The sequence below is a fragment of the Maylandia zebra genome, linkage group LG7 (genome assembly GCF_041146795.1).
Source record: "Maylandia zebra isolate NMK-2024a linkage group LG7, Mzebra_GT3a, whole genome shotgun sequence".
NCBI lineage: Eukaryota > Metazoa > Chordata > Actinopteri > Cichliformes > Cichlidae > Maylandia > Maylandia zebra.
Genome location: NC_135173.1, coordinates 4,661,255 through 4,688,209, shown reverse-complemented (window position 1 = coordinate 4,688,209; position 26,955 = coordinate 4,661,255). Strand labels below are relative to the sequence as shown.

Below are 26,955 nucleotides of genomic sequence, written 5' to 3'. Positions count from 1 at the left end.
CACCCTGTTTTTGCGTCACCAAACCTTTTCTGTCACATACAGTTTCCTCGTCTCTCTGTGACGTCTGTGCTGCCCAAACATGGACACAAATGTAGGAGACTACTTTGATGGAGAAGTCCTCAGAGGCTGAACATCTACACGACTTTGCTCCAGAGCAAACAGAACTCTTTCCAGTCTTTGTTACAATTTTGTAAGAAATGTGTACATTTTTTTTCTTTGCATCACATAAATTAGTATATGTATGTACGAATGTGTATATATGATTGCTACATATATGTGTGTGTGTGTGTATATATATATATATATATACATATATATATATATGACATTTATTTTGGAAGAAATTTTGCCCTGACTTGTACCTCGTTTTTATGAGGTAAGCATGGATGCAATATGTGGATGCGACAGGAGTTTTCGGGATCTGCTGGACAGGGTGTCACATGACACTGTGCACTTGCATCAAACTAAAAAATATTAAAATGTCACATGAGGAAAGGCCTGAATCTAAGCCCCACCATTAAAAAATTAAATAAACCTAGAGATCATTATCATCCCCTGAATTTCGACTCAAACACAACCAAAAGGATGCATTTCATTTTAAGCTGATTGAACAGTGGTGGACAGCAGCATTTCATAGCAAACGGAAAAAAGACATGAGGAAAAAAAAAAACAGACCAATCTTGTATTTTCTGAATTTAAAATCTTAATTTCTTTGTATTAAAGCAGAAAAAGGCTTTCCTGAACCGTGTCTTGTTTATTGAGTATCTTACTAAAATTGGCCTCTGATTTGTTAATACTGTGCAGTGCAACAGAGAAAATTAAATTCAAATTTGTAAGACAGTTTAGAGAAATCATCCACAGCAGACACTCGACTTTTCACACCTTTTAATACAGACTCTGAAATGAGCCATTAAATTCTGCTGAAAATGCAAAGTTTATTTTTTATTCCTTTAGTTAATACATGGAATGTAATTACACATGTACCACATGCTTAAGATACAAAACTGGAAAACAAATGTAATGATACACCTTCAGAGCAGCAGTATAAAATAATTTAATTTTAGCGCTGTATCTTTTGCATCGGATGAATTATTTCCAAATTATGTTATCAAAACAAGTATCCACAGTTTAGAAAGGCACATACATGCCCTAATTCATACAATGTATAAAGTGGACCAAGAAATGGTACACCGTTATGGCACACAAATGTGAAATTATACATTGAAAACATTCACAAGAGACTTCATTTCAAAGTTTCCATTGAAGGCCATAAAGAATCACAATAAGTACAGTGGACACCAACAAATAGGCAACACACCAGTTAATTGAAACAAAGATCCAAACTAGTTCATGACTGACAGTGCAGTAGTAAAAATACGTTCATCCAGACTGAGTAAAAATATCAAAAGATACACTTTTACATTAGATTTGTTAAGCCGGCTCATCTTTTTAAAACGCTGCTGCATTTGTAAATGCTACTAATACAAAGTGAGTTATTAGATGCAGGGGTGATATCCTGATTAGCACTTTAAGTACACATTCTTTGTCTAATGAAGACGACCGTGCTGTGACAGAACACAAAGCGTTTTAAAGTCATTGTCTTTCTACCGTTTTCAACATCTTCCAGTTATTTTAAATCCCTGAAATGGACACACGAACGCAGCCTGCTGCTGAGCTCTCCTCTTCAGTACGTGACAGTGATCTGACAGCGAGGCTCACTTCGAGGCAGGGTCAGCGGGGGTGGAACTATCTGCAGAACTTGCAGCATTTTCTGTTGGAAATAAAATGACAACTTTAATCTTTCCATCTCTTGAAAAATTATCTACAAAAAGCATACATGACGGTGGGAGTGTGCCAGTGGTTTTGCATAATTAAAGGACTTTATTAAGAACCCCACAAACTGCTAACCTTTATCTTTCTTCTCCTGAGTTTCCTCAGCTGCTGTCTTGTCAGCTCTGAAGAAGATCCGGGCGCTGCTTAAAGAGAAGTAGAGAAGCTCAAACTCCTGAAATGAAAAGGGAAAACAGTTCAGAAACACATCTCAGTGCCAGGCTCACAACCACGCCAACCAGCAGTTAAACTTCTTGAAACCAAAATGTACCTGGAGGTACACGTCCAGCCTCTTCTGGGTGAGATTCATGGTTTGCAGCAACTTTTCATCCTGGTTGGCAGACTGAACGCTCTGCTCTTTCACCACTGCATTCATCTCTTTCTTGTACTTGTCTCTGACAGACTGGAACCAGTGCAAAGAGTCAAACTCTAGATACTGGTCCAGTAGCTTCAGAATGTACGCCACACCTGAGAGAGGAGGCAGAGAGGGGACAGAAAAAGAGGAGAGTACGTCCAAGGCCAGTACAGAAGAAAGGATTAAGGATGTCCGTGTGTATTATCAGGTTTGTCTGCTCACCCATTGCAAAGCCGTCGTCTGTAAAAGCAGCTCCAGATTTGTTTTTCTTGTTGAGTTTCTCTTTGCAGCTGATGGAGTGCTCCACAAAATTCACCGTCTAGGAGTGAGATTTGTTGCAATAAATGTAAGTAAGTACAAACTGATTTCAAGTGAAGAGAACATGACATGTAGCAAAACAGCATCAGCACTGACCAGCGGTGGTACAATCATGTAGAAGTTCCTCAGGTGCATGTTCTTTGCACTGCGAAACTCAGGCGCAAACACGGCCACCAGCATCTTGAAGTACTCCGTCCCCTCGGCAGAGTTGCTGGTCAGATCTCCCAAAACAGAGTCCAGGATGCTGTGAAGCATAATAATCATAATAGAAAGCAAATAAATGACAGCAAAGAAGGAATTACATTGAAGGAATACATATTTTGGAAAAGTGCAGGGTGAAACTTGAATTTATTACCCCCACAGTAGATAATATATGAAACTATATGGGAAAAATACAGTATGTGTTCATTTCAATTCAATTGTGATTATATATAACAATGTTACATATAACTTTTATGTAACATTGCAATACGGCGGTGGCCATCGGCAGAGATCACTCCGGTGTTTGGCCGGGATGTGATGTGATTTATTTCCTTTACATTTTTTCCATCATTACAAATCATCATTGCATGGTTTCATTAACATATGACATCTTAAACAGGCATGCATGTGAACAAAGAGTACCAGTCTGTGTGTGTGTGTGTGTGTGTGTGTGTGTGTGTGTGTGTGTGTGTGTGGGGGGGTTTAAAATATGACCCCAAGAACGACTCCCCAAAGCTGGCGCCAGGAGTCCAGCGGTCCACCTAAACAAAGGGCCCTTGTACTCAAACAGATACAGAGTAGGTGTCCTCCCATACTATGTCTCAGAAAGAGAAGGTACGACCTCTCTCATGACCTTAGGATGTGTGTGGTACGCCAGAGCACTCTGAAACGCACACAGACTCTTTGCAGACTACTAAGGATCAGACATTGTATCACTATGCAATCGATTATATGTTTCTAAGTACAATTGACAATCATAAAATATCACTCCAACAATCATACTCTTTTGCTATAATTTAGAGTTGTAATTTATCAACATCAAACCTTTCCCTTTTCTTTTAGAATTTAAATGATAAACTGAAAACAATGTGGGAAGCACTTCAGTTATCTTTTTCCTATCTTTGGTGCCCCCTGCTGGTACAATAACAGCAATGCACACAACACTAACTGCTAGGTGCAGGATTGTTGGATTACACTCTGAAGCTGACATATGACTTAAAATTCATTGATGCACCGTCCTTCCAAAATAAAGGGCCTGCTCAGCAAACAGTGACACACAAGAAGCGACTGACTGACTTTTTACAGATAACTCACCCAGCAGCCTTTTGGGTCTCCTCTGACAGTCCCTCTTCTTTCACCAGCTCCTCAAAGTTGACTATATCCTCCAGATCTGGGACAAATCTGAAGCAATAATGAAAAAGAAAATGTTTCCAATAGCAAGATAAAAATGTTTCTGATGTAAAATCACATTTAACCTCACGTTTACACAATATATCAGTAATTCCTTCTAACTGAAGCCATATAAACTTTCACTCAAATTCCTTTTATTATACCTGATTGCGCTGCTGCAACAATGAAGGCCTCCAGAACGGATCATACGTACATAGCCCATGGCGTTACCTGAAAGAACAGTGTGAAATTGTGTTGTCTTTGCATGCAACTGCAGTTTAATGTTTAATACCAGAAACCAATAAAAGCATCCTCACCGATCTGGCTGATCAGCTGTCTAAACTGGTCCAGGTAGCTCTGTCCATCAGGAGTGATGCCCAGTTTCCTGATGCCACGGTTAAACTTCTCTGCTCGCTCAAACGGATACTGTAACAACAAGACAAGACATATGGTACTGTGACAGCTTAGCCCGAGCAATGACAGCTCTACTTTTACTCCCTGGCTCCAGGGTCTTCCCCCTCTGCCAAACTTCTGTTCACTTAAAATGACTGAAAATGGAAAGACAGAGAAGACTGCACCTTCTGATCAGACTGGTCCTTTGTTTCTCTGAAGAAACGTATGTCTTTGATGAGTCTGGACTTGATGTGTTCGTCGTACATAAACTGACTGAAGATGTAAAACTTCTTTTGCAGAAACTGGTAGGTGAAATTCACCTGACGGAAGAATAGAGGAAATATAAAACAGGCCTTACATTCACATATGAGAATGTCAAAACACATGCTGTTGTTTTCTGCTGGAAACTCACAGTGGTGTTCATGATTCCTGTACCGTGTGTTCGGATGGAGTTGGCGATGTGACGGATGTTGATGGTGTTCAAGTGCTTGTTGTTGCTTGCCTTCTCAATGAAGATCTGTCACAAAAACAATTATAACTGCAGAGGCAGCAACACTTTGCGATTCAATGGGAGAAAAATCCGTATGGACTCTGACCTGGTTGTTGAGGTTATAAAGGTATCGTGAGACAAAAACATGAATGTTCCTCATGATCTCCAAAACATCCAAACCCTGGTGAGAACAAGGAGGATTTAGTTAATTTGTCTATGTAAATCTCCACCTCTGCTCATGAGGGAGGAGGTGTAACCAAACAGACCTGCTCTAGCGTCTGGCTGGGCAGATGAGCCTCTGTCATTGTGAGTCCATAGCGCTGTGTAGCAAGGTTTCTCATCTCACTGTAGGTGGCCCAGTCATGCAGAGCGACAGTCGTCAGGTTGTAGAACGTTTTATCCAGGTAGTGCGTCACATAGGCTGTAGCACATTAAAAACCTTACAGTATTGCAGTAAATGGTTTACTGTTAAAGAAACATTCATGCAAAGAACAAATCACTTATGGAGGACCTTTTTATATTTACTATAACTTGGGACTAAGTCACCAGAAAGCAATAGCAGCAACCTTCAGAGAGCAAAAAGGGATGTTTGTATTGTGCTTTTCTGCAATGCAAAAAACGTGTGTGTGCCACAGCACAGAATGGCACAAGACAAGAGTTTAGTTCATGTTGTTGGTGCATAAGAAGTCACTGTACTATTAAAAATTTGAGAGTGCAAATCAAACGCACACCTTACATTAAAAAAATAATGAAAAGAATAAAAATGATAGGACACTTTTTAAAAATTCAAATGACTTTAGAAAAATAACAGATGTCTTCACAAATAACCATACAGGTGACTAAAAATATATTCTTTAAAGTGTCCCCACCCACAAAAAAACATTAAGCGTTTCCCATGGCTAAAACTAAAAGCAAAAAACAGGAGTAAACATGGTTTGAGGGCACAGACGTATGAAAAGTTCTTTTGCACCTTTGATATGAATGAAACGATTGAAGAATCGAATGGGCTTGAGGGAGAAGAAGTGGGCCAGATCCTTCATGCCAACTTTAAAAGGGTTCCTGTCATCAAGCTTCAGGTGCGTGTGAACAGAGAGACGCAGGTCCTTCTCAATCTCCTTACACAGCTTGTCGAGCAGGTGCTACAACACAGGAAGAAAGAATCTTAACAAATAAAAGCCTTAAAATAGCCACGAAAGAAGCCTGTTCAGAGCACGCTCTCACCTCCTTGAACACGTCCATGATCTCCTTGTCGTAGCTCTCCAGCAGCTGGTCACATGACTCCATGTGTTTGGAGTGCATCATAGACAGCACACTGTCCCTTAGTGCACTGAACATGTACTGCTCACGCCAATCACCGTGCAGATGGACAGAACAGCAGAATAGCCAAAAATGAGATAACACTCAAAACCTCACTAAAATAAAGACAAAAAATACACACACACTAGCACGAAGTATTGTGTAGTGAATATGATGTGAAGCAATATGTAACCTATTACTCATACATTTCTATCTTGTGTATGGTTACACCTCTTACTTTCTGCTGGTATGTGTGTACTCTACTCAACAAGTGTGAGTTAAGAAATTAGCGGGGAAAGAATAATGTGTTTTGCCAGGGTCAATCTGACCCAGTGAACACTGCACTCAGTCCTGTGTGATAAACAGCCCTTATAAAGGTGCAATGAAAGCAGATGTTGCTGTAGTTGAGGGCCAAGGACTTGTAAAGTGTCTTTGTACATTTTCTAGAGATTTCCTCAACTGTTTTTGAGTTACACCACAATGTTTCAGAGTTTCACTGTGTCATGTTCATCACAGGTCTGTCTGCTTACATGTATTCGTGCTGCGTCTACGGCGTTGTCATATACATCATCTAGATAGATGGGAAACACAGCTCGGTGCCAGTACAGGAAACTGCAGTCACACTGAAGCTTGACCCTGAGGAACAAAGAACACTTTGTTGAATATTTTAGCATGCAGGGATAATCTTAAGGTAGGTGAAAGATGAGACTGAATCAGTCCCATCTGCGCCAAATATTTCCACACCATCTAATGGAAACTTCACCGAGATGCCAGATGGCTGTGAGCTTCAACAAATAATCAGTGAGTCACCTGCCAGCATGTGCTTGTGCTGAACATTTGGATCAGTGTCTGAATGGATGTGTTTGTTGGCTTTAGATTAGTGGCATGAGACACATGAGAGTTCTAAATGGTGCATTTTGGATTCTTCTGTCCTTCCGACACGTGGTACTGGACCTCTATAAGTATGTCCTGCTGTGTGTAGACACTTGCACTGTTTTCAGCAAAGCACTAGACACACACACTGGCACGAAGTATGCTGTAGTGAATAGAGTAGACCACTAGAGTGGTTTATTCCAACCACTTCTAATTATAAAAGGCTGCTTTGATTTTTTTGATCGTCATTTTTTTCCCCCCCACTTTGTCAACCTGCTCTAGTTCTTCTTTTTTTATTGTTATGAGTTTACAATTGTGTGTTGTTAAGGTTCAAAATTGAGGAAGGAGAGTACAAACAACCATGGTCCAGAAGAGCTTGGTCAAACAATTGATTTTAATGAAATACACGCGTGGGGGGACCAGCTCCGTTCGCAGACAGCGCTGATCTCCGACTAATCAAAGCATAAGCAGATATTTTATACCATCAGGGTTTGAATTTAATGACGCCCCCTCATGCGTCATCAGATACAATATATGCATAGGTTCCCAGACCACAGTGACTTTTAACACAGTTTAAAAAGGAACGTTGTCTCTATCTTCATGGCAGATGTTTCCTGTCAACCTTTTGACTTTCACTTCTCGTCTGGAACACCAGACCCACATCCTGCAAGAAACTGTTCCTCTTTTGCAGAGACAATTTCGCAGTTGCAAACAAACATGACTAACCTCTCACCTATAAATGATCCCACTAACTGTATGTGTGTCTCGTCCTTAAATGCTCTCTCATCTCACCCGTTGCACTTCTGACCTTTCACCAGAACAGAGGCTCATCCTCACATGTAATCCTCAGAATAACCTGCACTTAGACTCTGCTTTTAGTTTCACTTCTGCAAAAGGCACACTCTGCAAACCTGCAATTTCCTGTCAGCCTGCAACTTAGTCTTTCTGAAAGACACACACTGTTTAAACATCTGAATGCAATATCAATGCTGTAGATTATATTATTAATGCAATGGTAATGACGATGACCATTAACAATAGCAGCAAAATAATTTCCCTGATCTCCACAGTGTCATTTCAACTTAAGGCTGGTTCCATCCATCCCCCAAACAGTGTCCTGCACTGTGGCGCATGACAAAAGAGGGAAAAGGTCTCACCTTTCACTTAGCTCACTAATCAGATCCAGCTTCTTCAGTACAAGCTGCAGCGGAAGAAGCTCCTCATCCTTGAAAGTTTTCTGGAATAAAATTAAGATGACAATGAAGAAGAAAAGAAAATACGAAGGAAAAATTGTTTCTGTCAAGAGATGTATTCTAAAACACATCTTCAGCTGAGAATCAGAGAGGAGAAACACAGTTTTCTTGCTAGCAAGGGCAGCCACCAGAGCTCACACACAAGAGTGAGGCTCAAAGACTCGCACTGAGAGACTGCCCTGGTCTTTATTTATACATCAGTGGGTGTTTGTTCCTTACATTGGAATGTGGAGGTGTATATGTATGTGTGTGCGTGTGTGTGTGTCAGAGTGTGACCCCATAAACGACTTCCCTTAAACCTGCTGGTCTGGAAAATCCAATAGTTCATCTATATGTAAAAAAGGCACTTAGACTAAAACCGACATAGCTACGTTAATCCTACCGTAAAACAATAAGACAAGGTACGACCTTTCCCACGCTCCTAGGATGTGGGTGTGAATGCCAGAGCACTCTGGAATGCACGCAAAGCTTTTGCAGACTATTAAGGATCGCACATCCTATCACTACCATATGTAAACTTATATTATTAAAAGATTATACTGACTACTAAGTACAATTTTCTATTGACGGTTTGTGTATAAAATGAAGTCTCCTCCTGACTTACCAGCTGAGTGCCGACGCAGAGAGCCAGAGACACCACAAGGCGTCGCTCCTTTGTGCTGGGACCACTCAAAGCATTTTCTGCCAGCACCAAAGAGGACAGCACATCCAACCGCTGCTCACTGTACTTCTTATCAGAGATCACCCTTTTCTTGAGGGAGAGAAGACATTTTTATTAAATGCTTCAATTCAATGTTATTTATACAGCACAAAATCACAACAACAGTTGCCTCAAGGCTCTTTATACTGTAAGGTAGACCCTACAATAATGGTACACCATTCAGAAAACGCATTCAAAGAGCACATCTGCACTAATGTCAGTTTTACCATGTCATGGAATTTTCTGTTAATAAAGTTTGCAATGCGATCAGCTGTAGGGAAGCCTTTTATTTCTGCATTCACAGTTATACAGTCATGAGAGCTCTGCCCTTAAGACGTTGCAGCAACCCTTTTATAATATCACACACACACACACACACACACACACACCCTGTAAGAACTTCTTTCCGCAGTTTCTTGTCTCCCCCCCACCATGCTGTTGCTGTGCAATACCTGGGCAGGAAGCAAACTCCTACACCCTATGTTGCAGGAAGCACCTGGCACTGGTCTTTCTGGGAGTTTCCTCCTTCTATGCCCTAACAGTCACCAGATAACAAAGTTAAGCAGGCTATATCAGGTCATATTTGCACGCCTGTCATTCAACCTAGAGATGAAGCTACATAAAACTTCTACAATGGAAATTTTAAGCACCTAAACCCAAATAAAGAATAAACTAGAAATGTTCCATCATAACCATTTTAAAGACAGCAACCCACATCTGTACTGAAATCTAAGGGGTTTGTCAAGAGATTTTCTACATTATACAATATAACCAAATCTCTATAATACAATATAATCAAGTGTGCCTTATATTTTGTGTGTTCATATATTTTCACATAACCAAGCTTATTGTTAAAGAGAACATAATGCATTCCTTGTGTGTGTGATGTCAGATAAGCATGATATACTTCTGCACTGTTATTTTCAGTGTATGTGTGCAAGGTCAGATAAGCTGAGATAATGCCCGACCTCTCCCCTTTCTGTTAAAAGAGGAAGTACTATGTAAACTTACTTTCACTATAAATAAAGCAACCGAGCCTGCACTCTGTGTGTGTGTCTTCCCAGAGACATTCACCCGTGCGCACGTATTCTAATACTCTCTGAGTCGGTCTGCAGTGTCTTATTTCTCTTACTTGTGTTTGAACAAATGTCTACCCCTGACAGGGTTCTTCTTTGCTCAAGCTTCATCTCTAAAAAAAACGTTTATGAAATTCAACTCTGAGCAACCTTGACAGAAAACGTAGTGGAAATGGTCAAATCATCAATTCAACTCATAAATTTTATTTATATAGTGCCAAATTACAACAACAGTTGCCTTAAGGCAACATTGACAGGATTTATTGCTTGTTTCGTTTACCTTGGCAATGCTGATGGCACTGAGCGCCAGCGCCTGCAGCTGCTGAGTGATGTGAGAAACGGAGTCAGCAACAACCATAGAGCGTCTGTGAAACGTGTGCTCCACAGCCTGAGAGGAGAGTCACATGACATTCATTATTTTTCTCAATGCAACAGGTATTTAAACAGAGGGGCAACACTCAAACACACACACACACCTTGAGTAACTCAACTAGTCGACAGAGAGCTTTGACCGATGTCTTGGTCATGGGCCGCTGCATCGACACGTACATGTTCATGGTCGTCTTGATAATGGTACTGACGGTGTAAGCATACAGTATACCCTATAAATGAAACACAACACTTTGCTAAATAACGGGTCAAACATGAATGTAAAGCTCCACACAACTTTATGAAATGAAACAGGAAGTAGATTTATCTAACTGAAGACGACAAATCAATAAAGTTACTTCTGCGGTGAGAAGATACTCAATGTAAAAAAAAAAAGAAGAAAAAAATCATTCATGCATTCAGAGATTATACAAAATAAAAAGTCATTTGTTGGAATTGATATTTTTTATATTGTCATTTGTGCTTAGGAACACAATCATTTATGCTTAGAAATATATAATCATCTGTATGCTGATAAAAATCATATCCTTATTAGGTCTGATAAGATTCTGTGTGCACTCGTGTACCATGAGATGAGAGGAAGCAGCCTCGATGTTATAATTTCCATTATAGCTTTAGGAACTAGATTGTTCTGTTTCTTAAGAGTGCAAGACTTCCCACCTTTAAATGTTCGTCTGAGACATGACCTGTTGCAAGTTCCTGTTCCTATCATTTAGCGAGACGCTTACTTCTGCTTTCCTGCATACCTCATACACACAGTTTAAGTTCATTGAAAGGCCATATGTCAATTTATAGTGGTTACACACACACACACACACACACACACACACACACACTTCAGATATGCCTGCTTAAGAATGTCACATGTATTTGTAATTGCATATTCATGAATGATTGCTCGCTGACAATAAAAAGAGCTGTAGCGAAGGAATCAGTCGAAGTTGGCTGAGTTCGGGTGAAGGAATCTTTTCCTCAACTTTGGCTGACTTCCCTCGCAAGCCACTAAACACGGAGAGCGCCTTCTTGTCTTGTCTTGTCTTGTCATGCAGTTGAGTGTCTTGTGTTCCAGCGGGGTTTGTGCCTAGATAAACCCAACACACTACTCACCTGTACAAACACATTACACCTGCTGTTAAGGTCCTCTTGCAACTTCTCACTTTTTTGTTCTTTGTACAAGATGGACTCCATCTTCATCATCCAAGAAGTAACAAACAGATAGTAGGACTGAATGTCCCTGAACACAAACAATATGTTTAGATACTTCACTTTATATTTAATAAATGTGGCTGACATTCAGCTTTACTCACTTTGTTAATGTCTGCGCTCTTTGTTGCAGGTATGTGTCTCTCTGTGCTTTGATGGCCTGTAGACTCTTCCTATCCATCAGTTTAGCTGCAGCAGGGACCTTATTGGTGAGGAAAGTGTCGGGAAACCAGATGATGTTTGCAACCAGAGTGACTGCTGGAACCTAAGTGAAGATGTTGACACACAAGAGCAGACTTTTAGTTCTCAGGCCAGATCAAAGAAAACAATGAGCAGGGACTCCCACTGAACAAGTAATAAAAAGTCCAAGAACAGAAATCCACCTTTTTACAGACATCGAGCAGCGCCTTGTAAAGCTTTTTGTCAACACTCCTGAAAATGTGAAAGTGAAGCACAAAGAGACCACAGACACCAGCATATTTGTCTCTCTGGTCAATTTCTGAAGGTTCACCTGAAAAAGAGAAAAGAAACATAACCAGAAATAAGTCCGGCTCTGAAGAACAACTTAAAGGAAACTAGTCTATTGTGGAAGAAGAAACAACTGACCAATTTTGGATTCAACACTTGCAAATATGGTGCGAATGTTGAAGGCAAACTCCTCAGCAAAGGCACTGTTTTTGGAAACTGCTACTCCCTCCCCAGGATCATCAAATCTTTGTTCGACACAGGCCTGTTGCAGATCATACGAATAATGTTCATCATATTATCTTCCCAAAAACCTCTACTTAACACCAATATAATAATAAATTAAGGGAAAGTCACCTGGAGTATCATGCCATCCAGCAGTTGCCCCTCCAGCTTGAGCAAGAGCTTCTCAAAAGGTTTCAGCTTGTCTTCAGGAATGGAAAATTTCCCAGGGTTATGGTGCACAGATTTCAGTAACCTGTGTAAGGGATAAACAGCAAGAGTGAACAGGAAGGATTGCAAGATGCTCGTGAGACCTTCTATAATGTATGGTTTGGAGATGGTGGCATAGACAGAGGTAGAGCTTGGGTTTTTCAGTGAGAGTGACCAGGATGGGTGTTGGGTCTGCACTTCCACAGGCCCTGCTGTTTCAGAAACATATTCCTGTTAACGAAGCAAGACGAACAGCTCAACCAGTTTTTCACATGCTAGCAAGGGAAGGATCTCAGAACAGCCCTTCTGCCGTCGGTGTCAGAACACTTCGAAGAACCAGCTTCCTCTGCAGCCTTTTATTTCTGTGACAGAAATAAAATTTACTTAAACAAATTTACTTAGTCCCTAAGTAAAGCGCTCCTAAGGACCCCAAAGCGCTTTACACTACAATCAGTCATTCACCCATTGGTGATGGCAAGCTACACTGTAGCCATAGCTGCCCTGGGGCAGCACTGACAGAGGTGAGGCTGCCAGACACTGCCGCCACCGGGCCCTCTGACCACCACCAGTAGGCAAACATGGGGTTAGTATCTTGCCCAAGGATATTTGGCATGTAGACTGGAGGAGCCTGGGATCAAACCACCGACCTTGCGGTGAGTAGGTGACCCGCTCTACCACCTGAGCTACAGCCATTCAACAATTTGACTCTAACAATGGGGAGGATTAGAAATGAGTATATCAAAAGTATAGTATATCAGCTCAGGTTGAGCAGTGTAAAGACAAAGTGAAAAGGCTGAGACGGTTTGGACGTGCAGATGACTACACTGGACAAAGAATGCTGAATATGGCGTTACCAGGTCAGAGGAAAAGAGGAAGACTACAGAGATGCTTTTCAGATCTAGTGCGAGGTGTTCCCACACATACGTGGGAACTCCTCGCATGAAAAAGGAAGAAAAACATCGGCTAACTCCAACAAGTATGTAGATTTTAACATATGTTTTCACTTAAGGGGCTGGCCTATATGAAGGCCACTTTGCAAAAAACAAACTCCAGAAATCTTGGGGCCAGTATAAGATTTGCCCCATATTCTGTTACATGTCTGTTACATGTCTGTAACTGAATATATAGATTCCACGACCCAAGCAGGGAACAAAACCAGATGCATATATTTACCACTGAGTGTAAGTGCACATATATGTACGTGTGATTGTGTGAGTGTGTGGAAGAAAAACCTACAAATGATAAATCAAACCCCAGTACTTATGTGAACAAAAGACTGGGATGCAGTTCTGTATTGTGGCAGATATATTTTGCTTTACTTTCATAATTACAGGTCACATTCTCTTCATATTTATGAAAACACATGTCTACAGTGTACTATTTAACAGGTCAAGTGATCATTAAACTGTAGCTTATAAACTATGACTATGCAATGAGACACTTGTGTGACACGAGGAAAACAGCGATCATTCTAGAGTGAAGGTAAGGACAGAAACCTCAACATACATGAATGGAGGTTGTTGTGTTTGGCGAGTCCTGCCTGCTCCTCAGCATCATGTATGCAAACTGTTTTTTGTTTTTACAGAAACTTAACTCGTTTACCTATTTTTAGACTAAAATAAAAACAAACAAAAAAAACCACAAGAGAAATGTGCTTTTATAGCATTCTATACCCTTTCCTGTCCGAATGTGGTGATTTCTGGTTAGAGATGTGGAACTGCTTCATTGCATCTTTTACACTGTATGTCACATGCCATCATAGCTTACTGGGTAATTACCTTTTATACATCTTCCAGTGGTCTTTTAGTGTGTTGTGATTTTCCATAATCTCATCAAGTGTGAGCAGCACCACCAACAACTCTCCCAGGTGTTCGTATACTATCTGCAAAGGAAAAGCAGGGCAGACATGGTATAAATGACTGAGTAACATCTGCAAATACTAAAGGTCTCACAAAATTTGAACCCTACCTGGAAATGGACACCAGAGGATTCTATGATTTTTGTTGCACCCCTGTAATTTAGAAGAAAGATAGTTTAGTACATTCTGTTTGACCATGACAGAGCAAAATACAGCCTGGGAACCAGCTCATGCTTCATTCGCTATAGCAAATACCCAAGTCAGGCCATTCACAACCACTTATCTAATATGAGGTAGGTTGGATACAATGAGACTGTCATTGCAGAGTAGCTGAGGACTTTCATTAAATATAAAGTGCACACAACCTCTCTCTGCAATCCTGCAAAAATAGTGCAATGACTGTAACATTATGGTCATGTATTCATGGTTCATACTTGTTGCTGTTGTAGAGTGCTGCCAGCTGATGCACAATACTGACCACCACTTCATAACATCTGGATACAAAGCAGGACAGCTCCTATGAAAGGACAAAGGAAAATAAATATTTCTGTCTTCCAGACATCAGTAAATAAGGTTATGGCAGAAATCAGTTACTACCCACCTGTAGGAATGAGATGAATCTGCCCATCTGAATCTGGGACTCCCCCTCAACAACACTGGTTTCAGACACTGTAAGAGAAATTCACACATGCCTTTTTTTAATCTTAATAAGCACTGTGTATCACAGAGGGCAAACCTAGAACAAAAACAACATGAAACAGTAAAAGTTGACAGATTACCTCCTTCTCCATAGTACAATAGGCCATTGTAGAATTTGGTTTCTGCCTTGAAAAGCAACAAAACGAGGCTAAATTAATATCTTAAAGAAAACAAAGTTAAAAAAAAAAAAAAGAGCTACTAAAATTGCTGAAAGTAACAGTAGCTTTACTTCCACCTTAGTCAAGAGTATGCAGACATGCCGATATAAACATGACATAATCATAAGCCATGCACAAAGTAACTGAGCTGTTTGACCACACTTACCTCATATTTAAGCTTCTTAACTTCACTACAGAGAGCAGCATAAACTGTGATAACTTTGTTCAGGACCTGCACACAACCAAAGTGACATTTGTTTTTTGTTTTGTTTTTTTAAAAAAGAACAACTCTGTGGATATGAAAATGAAAAATGACTAATTTGTTTGTCTTTACTTACCTTATTGTCAGTTTTAATTAATTCTAATAAGGATGACTGCTCATAGGGAAGAAGCTGAAAGGGCATAAAGTATAAGGAAGGAAATTACGCAAGTTATAACTGTGTAAAAGCAATGTCAGTCTTTTCAACCAAGCCAGTATATTTGGGGGTTTTACCTTAAGGGCGATGGGGTCCAGAGTAAAGTCCCATACATCTCCAATGGACTCATCCAGAGCCTCTTCAATACCCTTCAGCTGAGAGGTGTACTCCTCCAGAAACTTCCTGTAGTTCTTCAGTTGAACCTCTGTGTGTATCTCTGTTGGGAGGAAGGTTTGACAACGTTACTGACTTTTACTAACCAGAAAAAAAATATGGGTTGATTTTCTGCCCTTCCTTTACAAGTTTACAACATTTTATAAGCAACAATGCTGCTCTTGCACTACTAGATTTTCATTAAAGAAAGAGACACTTGTAACTGTCATTTAAAACTTAAAGCATGATTCAGATGCCCAATAGATTCTAAATTTAACCTAAAATGCGTAAATCTACACTATGCCTGGTTACAAGGTGTTACCAAACTACATTTTCCAATAAATGTAGTTGAGTAACGGCACATATAGGTCGTTCGTTCAGGTTGTCGTAAATAAATATTTTGAGAGCCTGAGAAGGAAAGTCACAAGGAGATAAACACAGGAAAGCACTGGGCAGTTTTCTCGCCCTAAACATAACATTAAAGAAAAAAAACAAACAAGTAAATTAAATGTGAGTAAGCGAAAGAGTACGGCGTTAACTACACAGTCAAAACCAGCTGTCAGATCGATCAGCTGTACGTGACAAACTGCGTCGATTTACGTTCGCCAGCTACAGCTAGCTATTAATTCCACTAATTTACTCCTTCAGTTTAAATTATTCCGGGGGTAGTAAATACTTACTTTTATTTTGATGGCATTTACTAAACATACATTTTGGGAATTAAACAGCAGTGTGCAGTTTCTTTCACTAATACGAAGCCCAGCTGCAACGCATCGAGCTAGCAACTTGAGCTAGCAACTTGAGCTAGCGGTTGATGCTAAAGTAGTAAACTTTAGCCTGCCACAGTCTTTCTTTGCATGTCAGGGCTCAATTGAGCACTTACTTTGTGAACCATCGTCAAAACGGTCAAACTCCCAGTCGGGTGAGATGATTTCCACCGCCATGGTGCTAGAATGAATAAGCGAAAACCCAAAACACAGCGCTGCTAAAAAGTAGTACTACACGATCCCATGATGGATCTCATGATTCTCCGAAAGGCCGCTAATGCTCATGGGAAACTGAGTCTCTGAGGAAGGAACACTAGATGAGTTGACACTCAGGATAGACAGACAGATAGGTGTGTGTGGTGATGGGTTGTTAGAATATTGCCACACTGGAGATTGAACACACCATTCAGACATTAACAGAAACCACAAGGAAGAGTCACGCTCAGCAGCAGTGTGCCAGAAGAGATGCCCTCCTGTTGTTCACTTATGGTGTAAGAAAAGGGTAAGGCACATTTTCATTGTTTTTTAACTTGGAAAAAAAGAGACTGGAGTGTCTTAGATTAAAACAAGAAATGTTTCATTATCAAGGGAGTTTGTTATCAGAGGTACTGGAGAGATGGCGAAACACCAGGAAAAAGTAAGCAGTGCAAAATTCTCAACGGAGTCCTTTTTTCTGTCCTTAACCAATTTGATGTTAATCTTCAAACCGGATACACTTTTTTAAGTGTATCTGGTGGGTTCAGCAATACAAGAGTCCGCATTGATAACCGTAAAAACTAAGAACAAAATTATTTATATTTGGATTAGTACTGTTAGATATTTGTATGTTTTTGATCATTTAAGGGTTTGTTAATTAGAACCTGCTTAAACTCTTATCTTAATAAAAGTATATCTTTGTTATTATATGTTGGATGTCTTGTGATTATAAGATACTGTATTTTTGTTATATTAACATTCCCAACTGAAAAGAAGAATAACAAAATAAAAAAACAAAACAAAAAAAAGGACGAATTCGATTCTGACATAGTCTGTAATTTTTTATTTTAGCTTGTGATAAAAAGTAGCTAAAAAGTAACACATTTTGTCCATTTCCCATCTTATAAACTGCCAACCTCAGTGGTTTAGTACCTGGTCATGTCTAAGGAATTTCAAATAAAGAGCACTGTCTCTGCAAGACAATGCAGCCTCAGTGATACTGATGTGAAACGGGCATGAAGAATGATAATTCAAGCAATCCTTGCAATCAGATGATTCTGAAACAGGCTTGTACAAGAAACCCTCTCTCTATCTCTATATGAAAGTTGCACACTTGGCAATGACACAAGTTTTTCTATTTCCTATTTAGATCAACTTTTTCTAATCATTGGCGTAGGAGCAGCTGGAGCAACATATCGCTGAACCAAAGTTTGCACCATGGTTGTCCAAGAGTCACAGGATACAAAACTGACCCACAGTGATTCTGTTTCCCCAAGCCAACAAAACAGATCCAACACATCTTTATCCCAGTTCTCTGGAAACTCACAGCATTTTACTTCTAATGAAAATATCTATTATGAGCCAGAGGAGTACACCGAGACAGATTTTTTGCTCCCAAATCAGCTTTATGGCAGGTCACGGCTCACCAGATCCCCTCAACCAAAAGATGCAAATGTCTCAGGTGCACCCGAAGAGTCCATCTGTTCCATGGTTGTGCAGATTCTGGTGCCATTTCTGTTGGCTGGGCTTGGAACAGTTTCTGCCGGGATACTGCTCGATATTGCTCAGGTCAGGAACAGAACACTGCAATGTTTAAAATTGTTTTCTTTACATAAATATTTTGCAATATGTATTTTATTTATATGTTTTTTGGGCAGAGCTGGGAGGTGTTCCAAGAAATCACAGAGATCTTAATTCTGGTCCCAGCTGTTTTAGGCATGAAGGGAAACTTGGAAATGACTCTGGCTTCAAGACTCTCGACTGCTGTGAGTGTGTAATTTTACATATTTTACTGAAAAACTACAAGCTTGAGTTTAAAAACATAAAGACAACCACTATTCATTCTATTAAATAAAGTTATGATTTAAAAAGTTAAAGATTAGTAAAAAAAAATGATACAATGGAAGGGTATACTGACAACAGCCAAATTCTCAATTATAATTCCCCCCCCCCCCCCCTTTTTTTTTATCATACATGTGGATCATACTGAGACAAATAAATTCCAACAATACTCCAAAAATGTTTATTTGACTGCACATTGTTTTTAGAAAATACCAGTTTCAATTGTTACCAAATTTATTTGCAACATTTTCCCTAACATCCACAATCTGCACTGTAACACTGGAGCACATTCATTTTTCAAATCACAAGAATCACATTTTTTCCCCTTTCTGTTACTAATATTACAGTAGTAGATATTTAAAACCCCCACCCCCTCAACCCATGCACGACCCTACCAGACTAGACATGTTTGCTAGTTCATGAGACACAAGTATCAGTGTCAACTGGTGGCAAAGGGAAATGCCATCGTGCCAGGATCAAGTATTGTCTTTTGTTCTATCTGCAGAAGGGGCCATAGCAACAACACATGGCTACATGTCTTTCTTTTTTGGGCTGAAAAGCCAGAGGATATGGGGGCATTAGTCCAAGATATTCATTACCCTGTGTTTCGGTGCCCTGGAGCGAGTGCATAATGCAAACACACACACACACACACACACACACACACACACACACACACACACACACACACACACACACACACACACACACACACACACACAGAGATTGGTTTTGGTGATTAAATTATCAGAATAATTTTCAACAGTTAAAAGTATGAACAGAAATAAACTTAAATAATGAAGTTATAAATAAAGAAAGTCAAGATCTTTTTTCACACAGTAGAACTTTCAAACACATTACTGCCAGTTAAGGGAATCCTATTCTGATCACTTTACCAAATCCATATAGGTTTTACCAAAATGCAACTCAATAAAGTCAGAACATAATGATGTCTTTGAAACACCACTGCTTAAGAGTAGTGTTTTATAATAGATAGTAAATAATTGATAGTAAACTGCTTCCTTTTCTTGCTATGTATACCTTAATATACATACAGGCAGCCTGGACTTATTTGGTAATTTTGGCTGTAAAAGGGTCAGAAATCATACTATAAGCGAATGCTTTTGCACTTTTCAGAATAACCTCCGCTTTCAATATCTGACAGTCATTTTACATTATTGTATTGTTATGACAATGGAACAGTTTAAAGTGGGAAAAAACACAAAATAGACTCAGTTTTTTCAGATTTATAGTTAAGTGGAAACTGATATTCAACATGAACAAATGTAACACAACATCAGCTTTAAATATGAACTATACTAAATATGTACAAAAACATTTTTTGAGCCTAAGACCACTCTGTTTTTTTAATATATTGTCCCTTTTATATTACAAAGTTCCAGGTGTTTTTAGGCATTGCCACTTCTCCACACCCGCATCTCTGCTTCATGCGTCATCAATTCTTACCTGTGATTGAACCGTCATGGCTCGTGCATTCTAATGATGCACATGTAATGTTTCGTAAACCTCGTCTTCTCTTTCACTAACCATTTGAAATGTCTCCTAAGTCCCAACTGGTCGAAGAGTTACGGTAGTGCAAATCACCCATTGTAAAACCTAGCAGAGTTGACTTTTCAGTGTTCAGAGCAACGACTGTAGATTCTCCATTCACTTACTTCCTGTATTATTTTGTTAGTCCTCTGTATCTGGTGCCTTGTCCTTTGCTTTGCTTCTTTTGTTATCATCACACATAGTTTAAGGTGTGCTCTTTAATCCCAGCCTTTCTACTCTTCATAAATACCTCCTGTATCTATTTAAAGTTTCAGTTTGCATCTTCTCCTGTTGCCCTTCCCTGCAGAGATTAATGATGCCTCTCTTGGATGCATTGCCTCAATAAAGATTCCAGTCTCCATTTGACTCTGCAACTTGCATTTTATGACACACAAGAATGCACAGAGATGCACAGGAAAGACGATCTGGAAAAACATATGTTGTTTAAAGGCTTAGTATGTATTTGAAAAACCAGACACTTAAGCTAGCTGGAGAGAAACTGTTGGATCTTGTATATAAACTTTATCAAACCTGTCACTTGTGGATTCATTTTTTTAAAGATCCAATTAAAAATCAAATCGCTCCAAAAGATCCTCTGGAAAAGAACAGAGTTTGTTGAACAGTCATATAAACAATAAAACAAAACTTTACAACAACAGAGAAGGAAAAGAACACAAAGCAAATGACAACCAATAACATAACATAACTTTCTGGGCATTATTCCCAGACCTTATAGGCCGTCTTCATTACTTTGACAGATTTATAGTCAGGGTCAGCTCGTAGGATCAGAAACAATGGCTGTTGTGCCAGTCTTACAGTTAAAAGTAATAAATCCTACTTGACATTTTTATGGCTTTTATGAAAATAAGTTATAGTGCAAAAAATTAACCACAAATCTTACTAATTAGGAATTTCTAAAACTTTGGACAATTTGTGTTGTCAAAGTAATCCATAACTAATAATAATCTCCATCTGGACCCCTTTTTTTTGTTTACAAACTATAAGTCATAAACCTGTCAAAATGCAGCAAAAAACTGTCAAAACTACCCATTAATTTGAATGATTAGATTGCAAGACAAAAGCCGTGCAACTTTTACTTCTAGAGTCCTTTTGCAGTAAATCAATAAGATCTAGTTTCATTTTTATGTTACAGAGTTTTTGGGGCAGTTGTCTTTTGTGTTTCTTCTTTCCGTGTGTCCGCTAGTTTGAAAGGCTTGGTCCGCCCTGCCCGTCACAGTTTGTAACTGGTGTCCCGAATCCAAAAAATGTTGAGCAATGAAACAAACCAACAGAAGCCCAGAAGAGTGCAATCAAACAATGAGTTTATTAAAACACACGCAGGAGAAGAAGTATGCAGCATCACATCAGCACACGACTCCTGCTAAGAATACACTTGAAAATGATTTTATAACATCAGGGTTAATGCCCCTTCTCACGTCGACTACAGATCAAATACATCGATTAGATTAAAAGGTACATCTTAGATGGCTAAAAACAGACACAGAAGTTCCTCTTTCTATAACACCTTCCATACACGGCAATGAGTTGCAAGCCTAGATGGTCCCTGAGAGCTTGTCCTTTTCTTGACTTGTCTTCTGTCATCTGTTACTAAGCAAACTAAAATGCGGTTAGAAGCTAAATGAATTTCAGGCCTTTGGCCTGACAGGTTTCTGGATTATATGCGTGTCGTAAGCATGTACGCAATCCTTCTGTGCTCCAAGTCACCTACACAGTATGTGAAGACATAGCGCTTCACGAAGCTTAAAACCTTCTTTAATAGACTGAGCATCAACTCTGAATGAGCACAAACATGCAATGTGTATAAAATGATTATGGCTGCACCTGTAATAAAAAGGTTAATATGGTGGCAGTAGCTTTAATAAACATCTTTAATGCAATATCAATGCTGTAGGGTATATTATTAATGCAATGTTAATAATGCGGGTTATATTGTAGCAGTAAAATAATTTCTGTATCTCCACACTGGTCATGTGACTGGATGGCTATATCTGATTGGTGAAAGAGTTACAGGTAACTCCACTGGCGGGATGATCCATTATTAGTAGTTATCTAATGTGTGAAATGAATTATTTAAAAAAGTGTCAAATATCACTATACAGTTGTACAGTGAGATACAGAGCATCTCCAACTCAGTGCAAACATGTGTGGGTGGGCTGGGGGGTGCACAGTTCTGCAGCACTATATACATCTGAACAGTATTAACAGAAAAAGTATATAAAATGTACAAATATACAATCCAGAGTAAAAAAGTAAATATGTAAATAAATAGTTTTATGTATATACGATTCGGGTTATTGCACATAGAATTTGGTATTGCACGGTCGTGGTTTATAGAGGTAAATGGAAAAATTGGGGGTGGGACTGTGTTATTGGCGCATGTATGAGTTATGGGTGGTTATGGCCTTTGGGAAGAATCTGTTCTTGAGGCTGTGGGTCTTTGTGCTGAGGCTAAAACCAGGCTGGGAACGGTTTTTGATGATGTGTGCTGCTCTGCTGAGGCAGCAGGAGAAATAAATGTCCATCAGGGAGGGGAAGAGGGCAGCCAATGATCTTCTGTGCTGCCTCGACTACACTCTGAAGCCTCGCTCTGTCTGCCTTAGTGCAGCTGCCATACCATACTGTGATTCAGTATGTTAGCAGGCTCTCAATGGACGAGCGGTAGAAGGTCAGCAGCAAGTTGGAGTCCAGCTTGTACTTCCTGAGGACCCTCAGGAAGTGCAGCCACTGTTTGGCCTTCTTGACTACTTCTTGACTACTGCTGAGATGTTGTCTGTCCAGGAGATGTCAGCGGAGATGAGGATGTATAGGGGGGTTGAGTCCGTGCTGTGCCTCCTGAAGTCGACAATGACCTCTTTGGTTTTCTTAGTGTTCAGTTCCAGGTTATTTTTGGGTGTAGAGAGAATACTGGAGGGGGCTCAGCACACAGCCCTGTGGGGACCCAGTGCTCAGTGTGCGAGTGGAGGAGAGATGAGGGCCGAGTCCGTTTGTAAGAAAGTCCTTTATCCAGGCACATGTGAGAGGGGAGAGGCCAAGAGTGACTAGGATGGGATGGCTGCCTGATCAGTGAGAGGTTCAAGATTCTGGTGAAAGTATGCAGGGTTTTTGATTTGGGAAAACCCAAATGCTTTTGTCCACAGTCACAGTTCCAATACAGAACTTGATATAGTCCAGTACTGATCCTGTGAAAGTTTCTAGGTCCTGGTGTTCTGATTCTAATCTGATTTTGTGAAGCAGTCCTGCTGTTTGGAGAGAGCATTTTCAGGCCAGCTTTTAACAGTTTTTGTGGTGGGCCTGGCACTGTGTTTGAGGGGGGTGTAGGCTGGGAAGAGCAGGAGGGAGAGGTGGTCGGACTGGCCAAGGTGGGGGAGGGGTATGACTCTGTTAAGGGTTCAAATATTGAGGAGGAGAGTAAAAACAACCATGGTCCAGAAGAGCTTGGTCAAACAATTGATTTTAATGACCACACGCAGCGTGGTGAGATGTACACTGCAAAACATCAGCTGTAGATCTCCACCCAAAAAGACACTTCAGATTGCTTTTGATTCATCAGGGTTAACGCCCCCTCTTGCGTCATCAGATACAATACATACATACGTCAAATCAAAACCACAATGACTTTTAACACAGTTTGAAAAGAACATTGTCTCCGTCTCCACGGCAGGTGTCTTTCTGTCGCTGCCGGACACTCGCTTATCGTCTGAAACATCAGGCCCACATCCTGCAAGAAACTGTTCTTTTTTGCAGAGACAGTTTTGCAGTTGCAAGAAAAACATGATTAACCTCTCACCTATAACTAAATCTATCAACTGTGTGTGTGTGTGTGTGTGTATATGTCACGATCTCAGCTGCACTTTGTCTCACCTCTGCTCATAACCTTTCATCAGACAGAAGGCCAGCACGTACACAACTGAAACTATATGTGTAATATATTGAATAAATCTCATAAGCAAGAACCACTACTAGAAGCTTAATGGAGGAGCCTGGCTGTGGCCTGCTGGCTGATGGGGGAGCCTGGCTGTGGCCTGCTGGCTGATGGTGGAGCCTGGCTGGGCCTGCTGGCTGATGGTGGAGCCTGGCTGTGGCCTGCTGGCTGATGGGGTAGCCTGGCTGTGGCCTGCTGGCTGATGGTGGAGCCTGGCTGTGGCCTGCTGGCTGATGGAGGAGCCTGGCTGTGGCCTGCTGGCTGATGGTGGAGCCTGGCTGTGGCCTGCTGGCTGATGGAGGAGCCTGGCTGGGCCTGCTGGCTGATGGTGGAGCCTGGTTGTGGTTGTTGGCAGGAAGCTCTCCACCCTGGAGGAGGTGATCTTTAATAAAATAATATAAAAGTATATTCTTATATAACTGCAAACCTGCAGTTTCCTGTCAAGACTTTTAGGCCCAGATTATATTCAAAGGTGAGCCTTTCATATAATGCAATGTAATCTGCCTATAAACATTTAAGATTATAAAAAGCATTCAAAAGCATTTAAGAATATAGATTCAACTCAACAGTTTAAGGTGGTTATAGCTGCACCTGTAATAAAGGCTAATTGGGTACCAATATGTTTAAACATCTGAATACAATATCAATACTGTAAACTGTATTATTAATGCAATGGTAATCTGGACAATAGCAGTAAAATAATTTCTCTAATCCCTACAATATGCATGCTTGATGTTGGAGTAAATATGATCTAGGGTGTTCTCTCCCCTGGTGGGACATTTTACATGCTGATAGAACTTTGGGAGTACAGTCTTTATGTCGGCCTTATTAAAGTTACCTGCAAATATGTAAACACCTTCAGGGTGGACCTGCTGCTGTTTGTTAATGGTGTTCAGCAGGATAGACAGCGTTGTGTTTACACGTCGTGTCAGGTGGCATGTACACAGCGGTGATGATCACTACTGTTAGCCATCTTGGTAGAAAAAAAGGCCGGCATTTTACTGACATGTACTCGAGGTTCGGGGAGCAGTGACTGTTTATAATTGTCCCGTTGTTGCACCAGGCCTCATGCACCTAAATACAGAGTCCAGCTCCCTCTGCTCAAGCCCCCCTTTACTCAAGTAAAAGTAAAAAGTATGGTTCAATGGTCCTTTTAGAAGTATACTTTTTTCAAAAACTTACTCAAGTAAATGGAACAGAGTAAATGTACAGTGGGGCAAAAAAGTATTGTGCAAGTTCCCCCACTTAAAATGATGACAGAGGTCAGTACTTTGCACCAGAGGTACACTTCAACTGTGAGAGACAGAATGTGGAAAAAAATCCTTGAATCCACATGGTAGGATTTGTAAAGAATTTATTCGTAAATTCGGGTGGAAAATAAGTATTTGGTCACCTCAAACAAGGAAAATCTCTGGCTCTCACAGACCTGTAACGTCTTCTGTAAGAAGCTTTTCTGTCCCCCACTCGTTACCTGTATGAATGGCACCTGTTTGAACTCATCATCTGTATAAAAGACACCTGTCCACAGCCTCAAACAGTCAGACTCCAAACTCCGCCATGGCCAAGACCAAAGAGCTTTCGAAGGACACCAGGAAAAGTATTGTAGACCTGCACCAGACTGGGAAGAGTGAATCTACAATAGGCAAGCAGCTTGGTGTGAAAAAATCAACTGTGGGAGCAATCATCAGAAAATGGAAGACATACAAGACCACTGATAATCTCCCTCGATCTGGGGCTCCACGCAAGATCTCATCCCGTGGGGTCAAAATGATCATGAGAACGGTGAGCAAAGATCCCAGAACCACACGGGGGGACCTGGTGAATGACCTGCAGAGAGCTGGGACCAAAGTAACAAAGGTCACCATCAGTAACACACTACAACGGCAGGGAATCAAATCCCGCAGTGCCAGACGTGTTCGCTGCTGAAGCCAGTGCATGTCCAGGCCCGTCTGAAGTTTGCCAGAGAGCACATGGATGATACAGCAGAGGATTGGGAGAATGTCATGTGGTCAGATGAAACCAAAGTAGAACTTTTTGGTATAAACTCAACTCGTCGTATTTGGAGGAAGAAGAATACTGAGTTGCATCCCAAGAACACCATACCTACTGTGAAGCATGGGGGTGGAAACATCATGCTATGGGGCTGTTTTTCTGCCAAGGGGACAGGACGACTGATCCGTGTTAAGGACAGAATGAATGGGGCCATGTATCGTGAGATTTTGAGCCAAAACCTCCTTCCATCAGTGAGAACTTTGAAGATGAAACGAGGCTGGGTCTTCCAACATGACAATGATCCAAAACACACCGCCCGGGCAACAAAGGAGTGGCTCCGTAAGAAGCATTTGAAAGTCCTGGAGTGGCCTAGCCAGTCTCCAGACCTCAACCCCATAGAAAATCTGTGGCGGGAGTTGAAAGTCCGTGTTGCTCGGCGACAGCCCCAAAACATCACTGCTCTCGAGAAGATCTGCATGGAGGAATGGGCCAAAATACCAGCTACTGTGTGTGCAAACCTGGTAAAGACCTATAGTAAATGTTTGACCTCTGTTATTGCCAACAAAGGTTATGTTACAAAGTATTGAGTTGTGTTGTGATATTTTGATACCACGGTAGCATTTACAGGATATTGTTTTATACAGAAAAGAGTTACTCAATAAGGCCCATTTACTAGTTGTTTTTCTCTTTCTCTCTGACCCAAGAATTGATGTGTAAGAATCACAGGCTGGTACCCCAAGGTCGAAAATACCACAGAGACGAGACCACTTCCTTACTCCCATCCTCCCTTCTTTATCTCTTAGAAAAAGGCTCGTTAAAGGCCAGGTGGTTTGTTTCAGAATTCACTAATGAAAGAACTCTGTATTCTATGTCTAGGAGTGTATTTTGCTGGGATGATCATAAATTGTAGCTGAACTGATAAACTACACACAGGAT

General features: G+C 40.5%; 2 protein-coding genes across 2 annotated transcripts in view; one reads left to right on the top strand and one right to left on the bottom strand.

Moving 5' to 3' along the window:
- Positions 1-870: 870 nt before the first annotated feature.
- On the bottom strand, positions 871-16,795 carry washc4 (WASH complex subunit 4). Its single transcript, XM_004570803.5, has 33 exons — positions 16,613-16,795; positions 15,654-15,793; positions 15,499-15,552; positions 15,327-15,392; positions 15,083-15,128; positions 14,905-14,972; positions 14,738-14,820; positions 14,414-14,456; positions 14,224-14,327; positions 12,371-12,491; positions 12,155-12,278; positions 11,932-12,059; positions 11,653-11,813; positions 11,453-11,579; positions 10,432-10,557; positions 10,236-10,343; positions 8,784-8,930; positions 8,084-8,163; positions 6,584-6,689; positions 5,979-6,095; positions 5,728-5,896; positions 5,024-5,178; positions 4,864-4,938; positions 4,680-4,784; positions 4,453-4,587; positions 4,192-4,300; positions 4,039-4,105; positions 3,800-3,886; positions 2,600-2,747; positions 2,408-2,504; positions 2,102-2,298; positions 1,909-2,005; positions 871-1,771 (listed from the first exon to the last, which is right to left on the bottom strand). Exons 1-33 carry the CDS (start codon positions 16,671-16,673, stop codon positions 1,716-1,718), a joined length of 3,507 nt encoding a protein of 1,168 aa, XP_004570860.2. The 5' UTR covers positions 16,674-16,795; the 3' UTR covers positions 871-1,715.
- A 67-nt stretch (positions 16,796-16,862) lies between these two features.
- Positions 16,863-26,955, top strand: part of slc41a2a (solute carrier family 41 member 2a) — a 29,368-nt gene continuing 19,275 nt past the window's right edge. Inside the window, exons 1-3 of the mRNA XM_004570804.5 lie at positions 16,863-16,998; positions 17,842-18,260; positions 18,350-18,457. Coding sequence (XP_004570861.2) covers positions 17,910-18,260; positions 18,350-18,457 — 459 coding nt within the window. The 5' untranslated portion in view covers positions 16,863-16,998; positions 17,842-17,909. The remainder of the gene's footprint in view (positions 16,999-17,841; positions 18,261-18,349; positions 18,458-26,955) is intronic.

Bases quoted from the DNA above. Each gene is read 5' to 3' on its own strand.
- washc4 (XM_004570803.5), bottom strand. From the start codon at position 16,673: ATGGCGGTGGAAATCATCTCACCCGACTGGGAGTTTGACCGTTTTGAC. The intron at 15,129-15,326 runs GTAAGTGTGGTC...TTGCTTTTCAAG, and splicing joins TTAAGAAGCTTAAATATGAG to GCAGAAACCAAATTCTACAA. The intron at 12,060-12,154 runs GTCAGTTGTTTC...TCTCTTTTTCAG, and splicing joins AAGTGTTGAATCCAAAATTG to GTGAACCTTCAGAAATTGAC.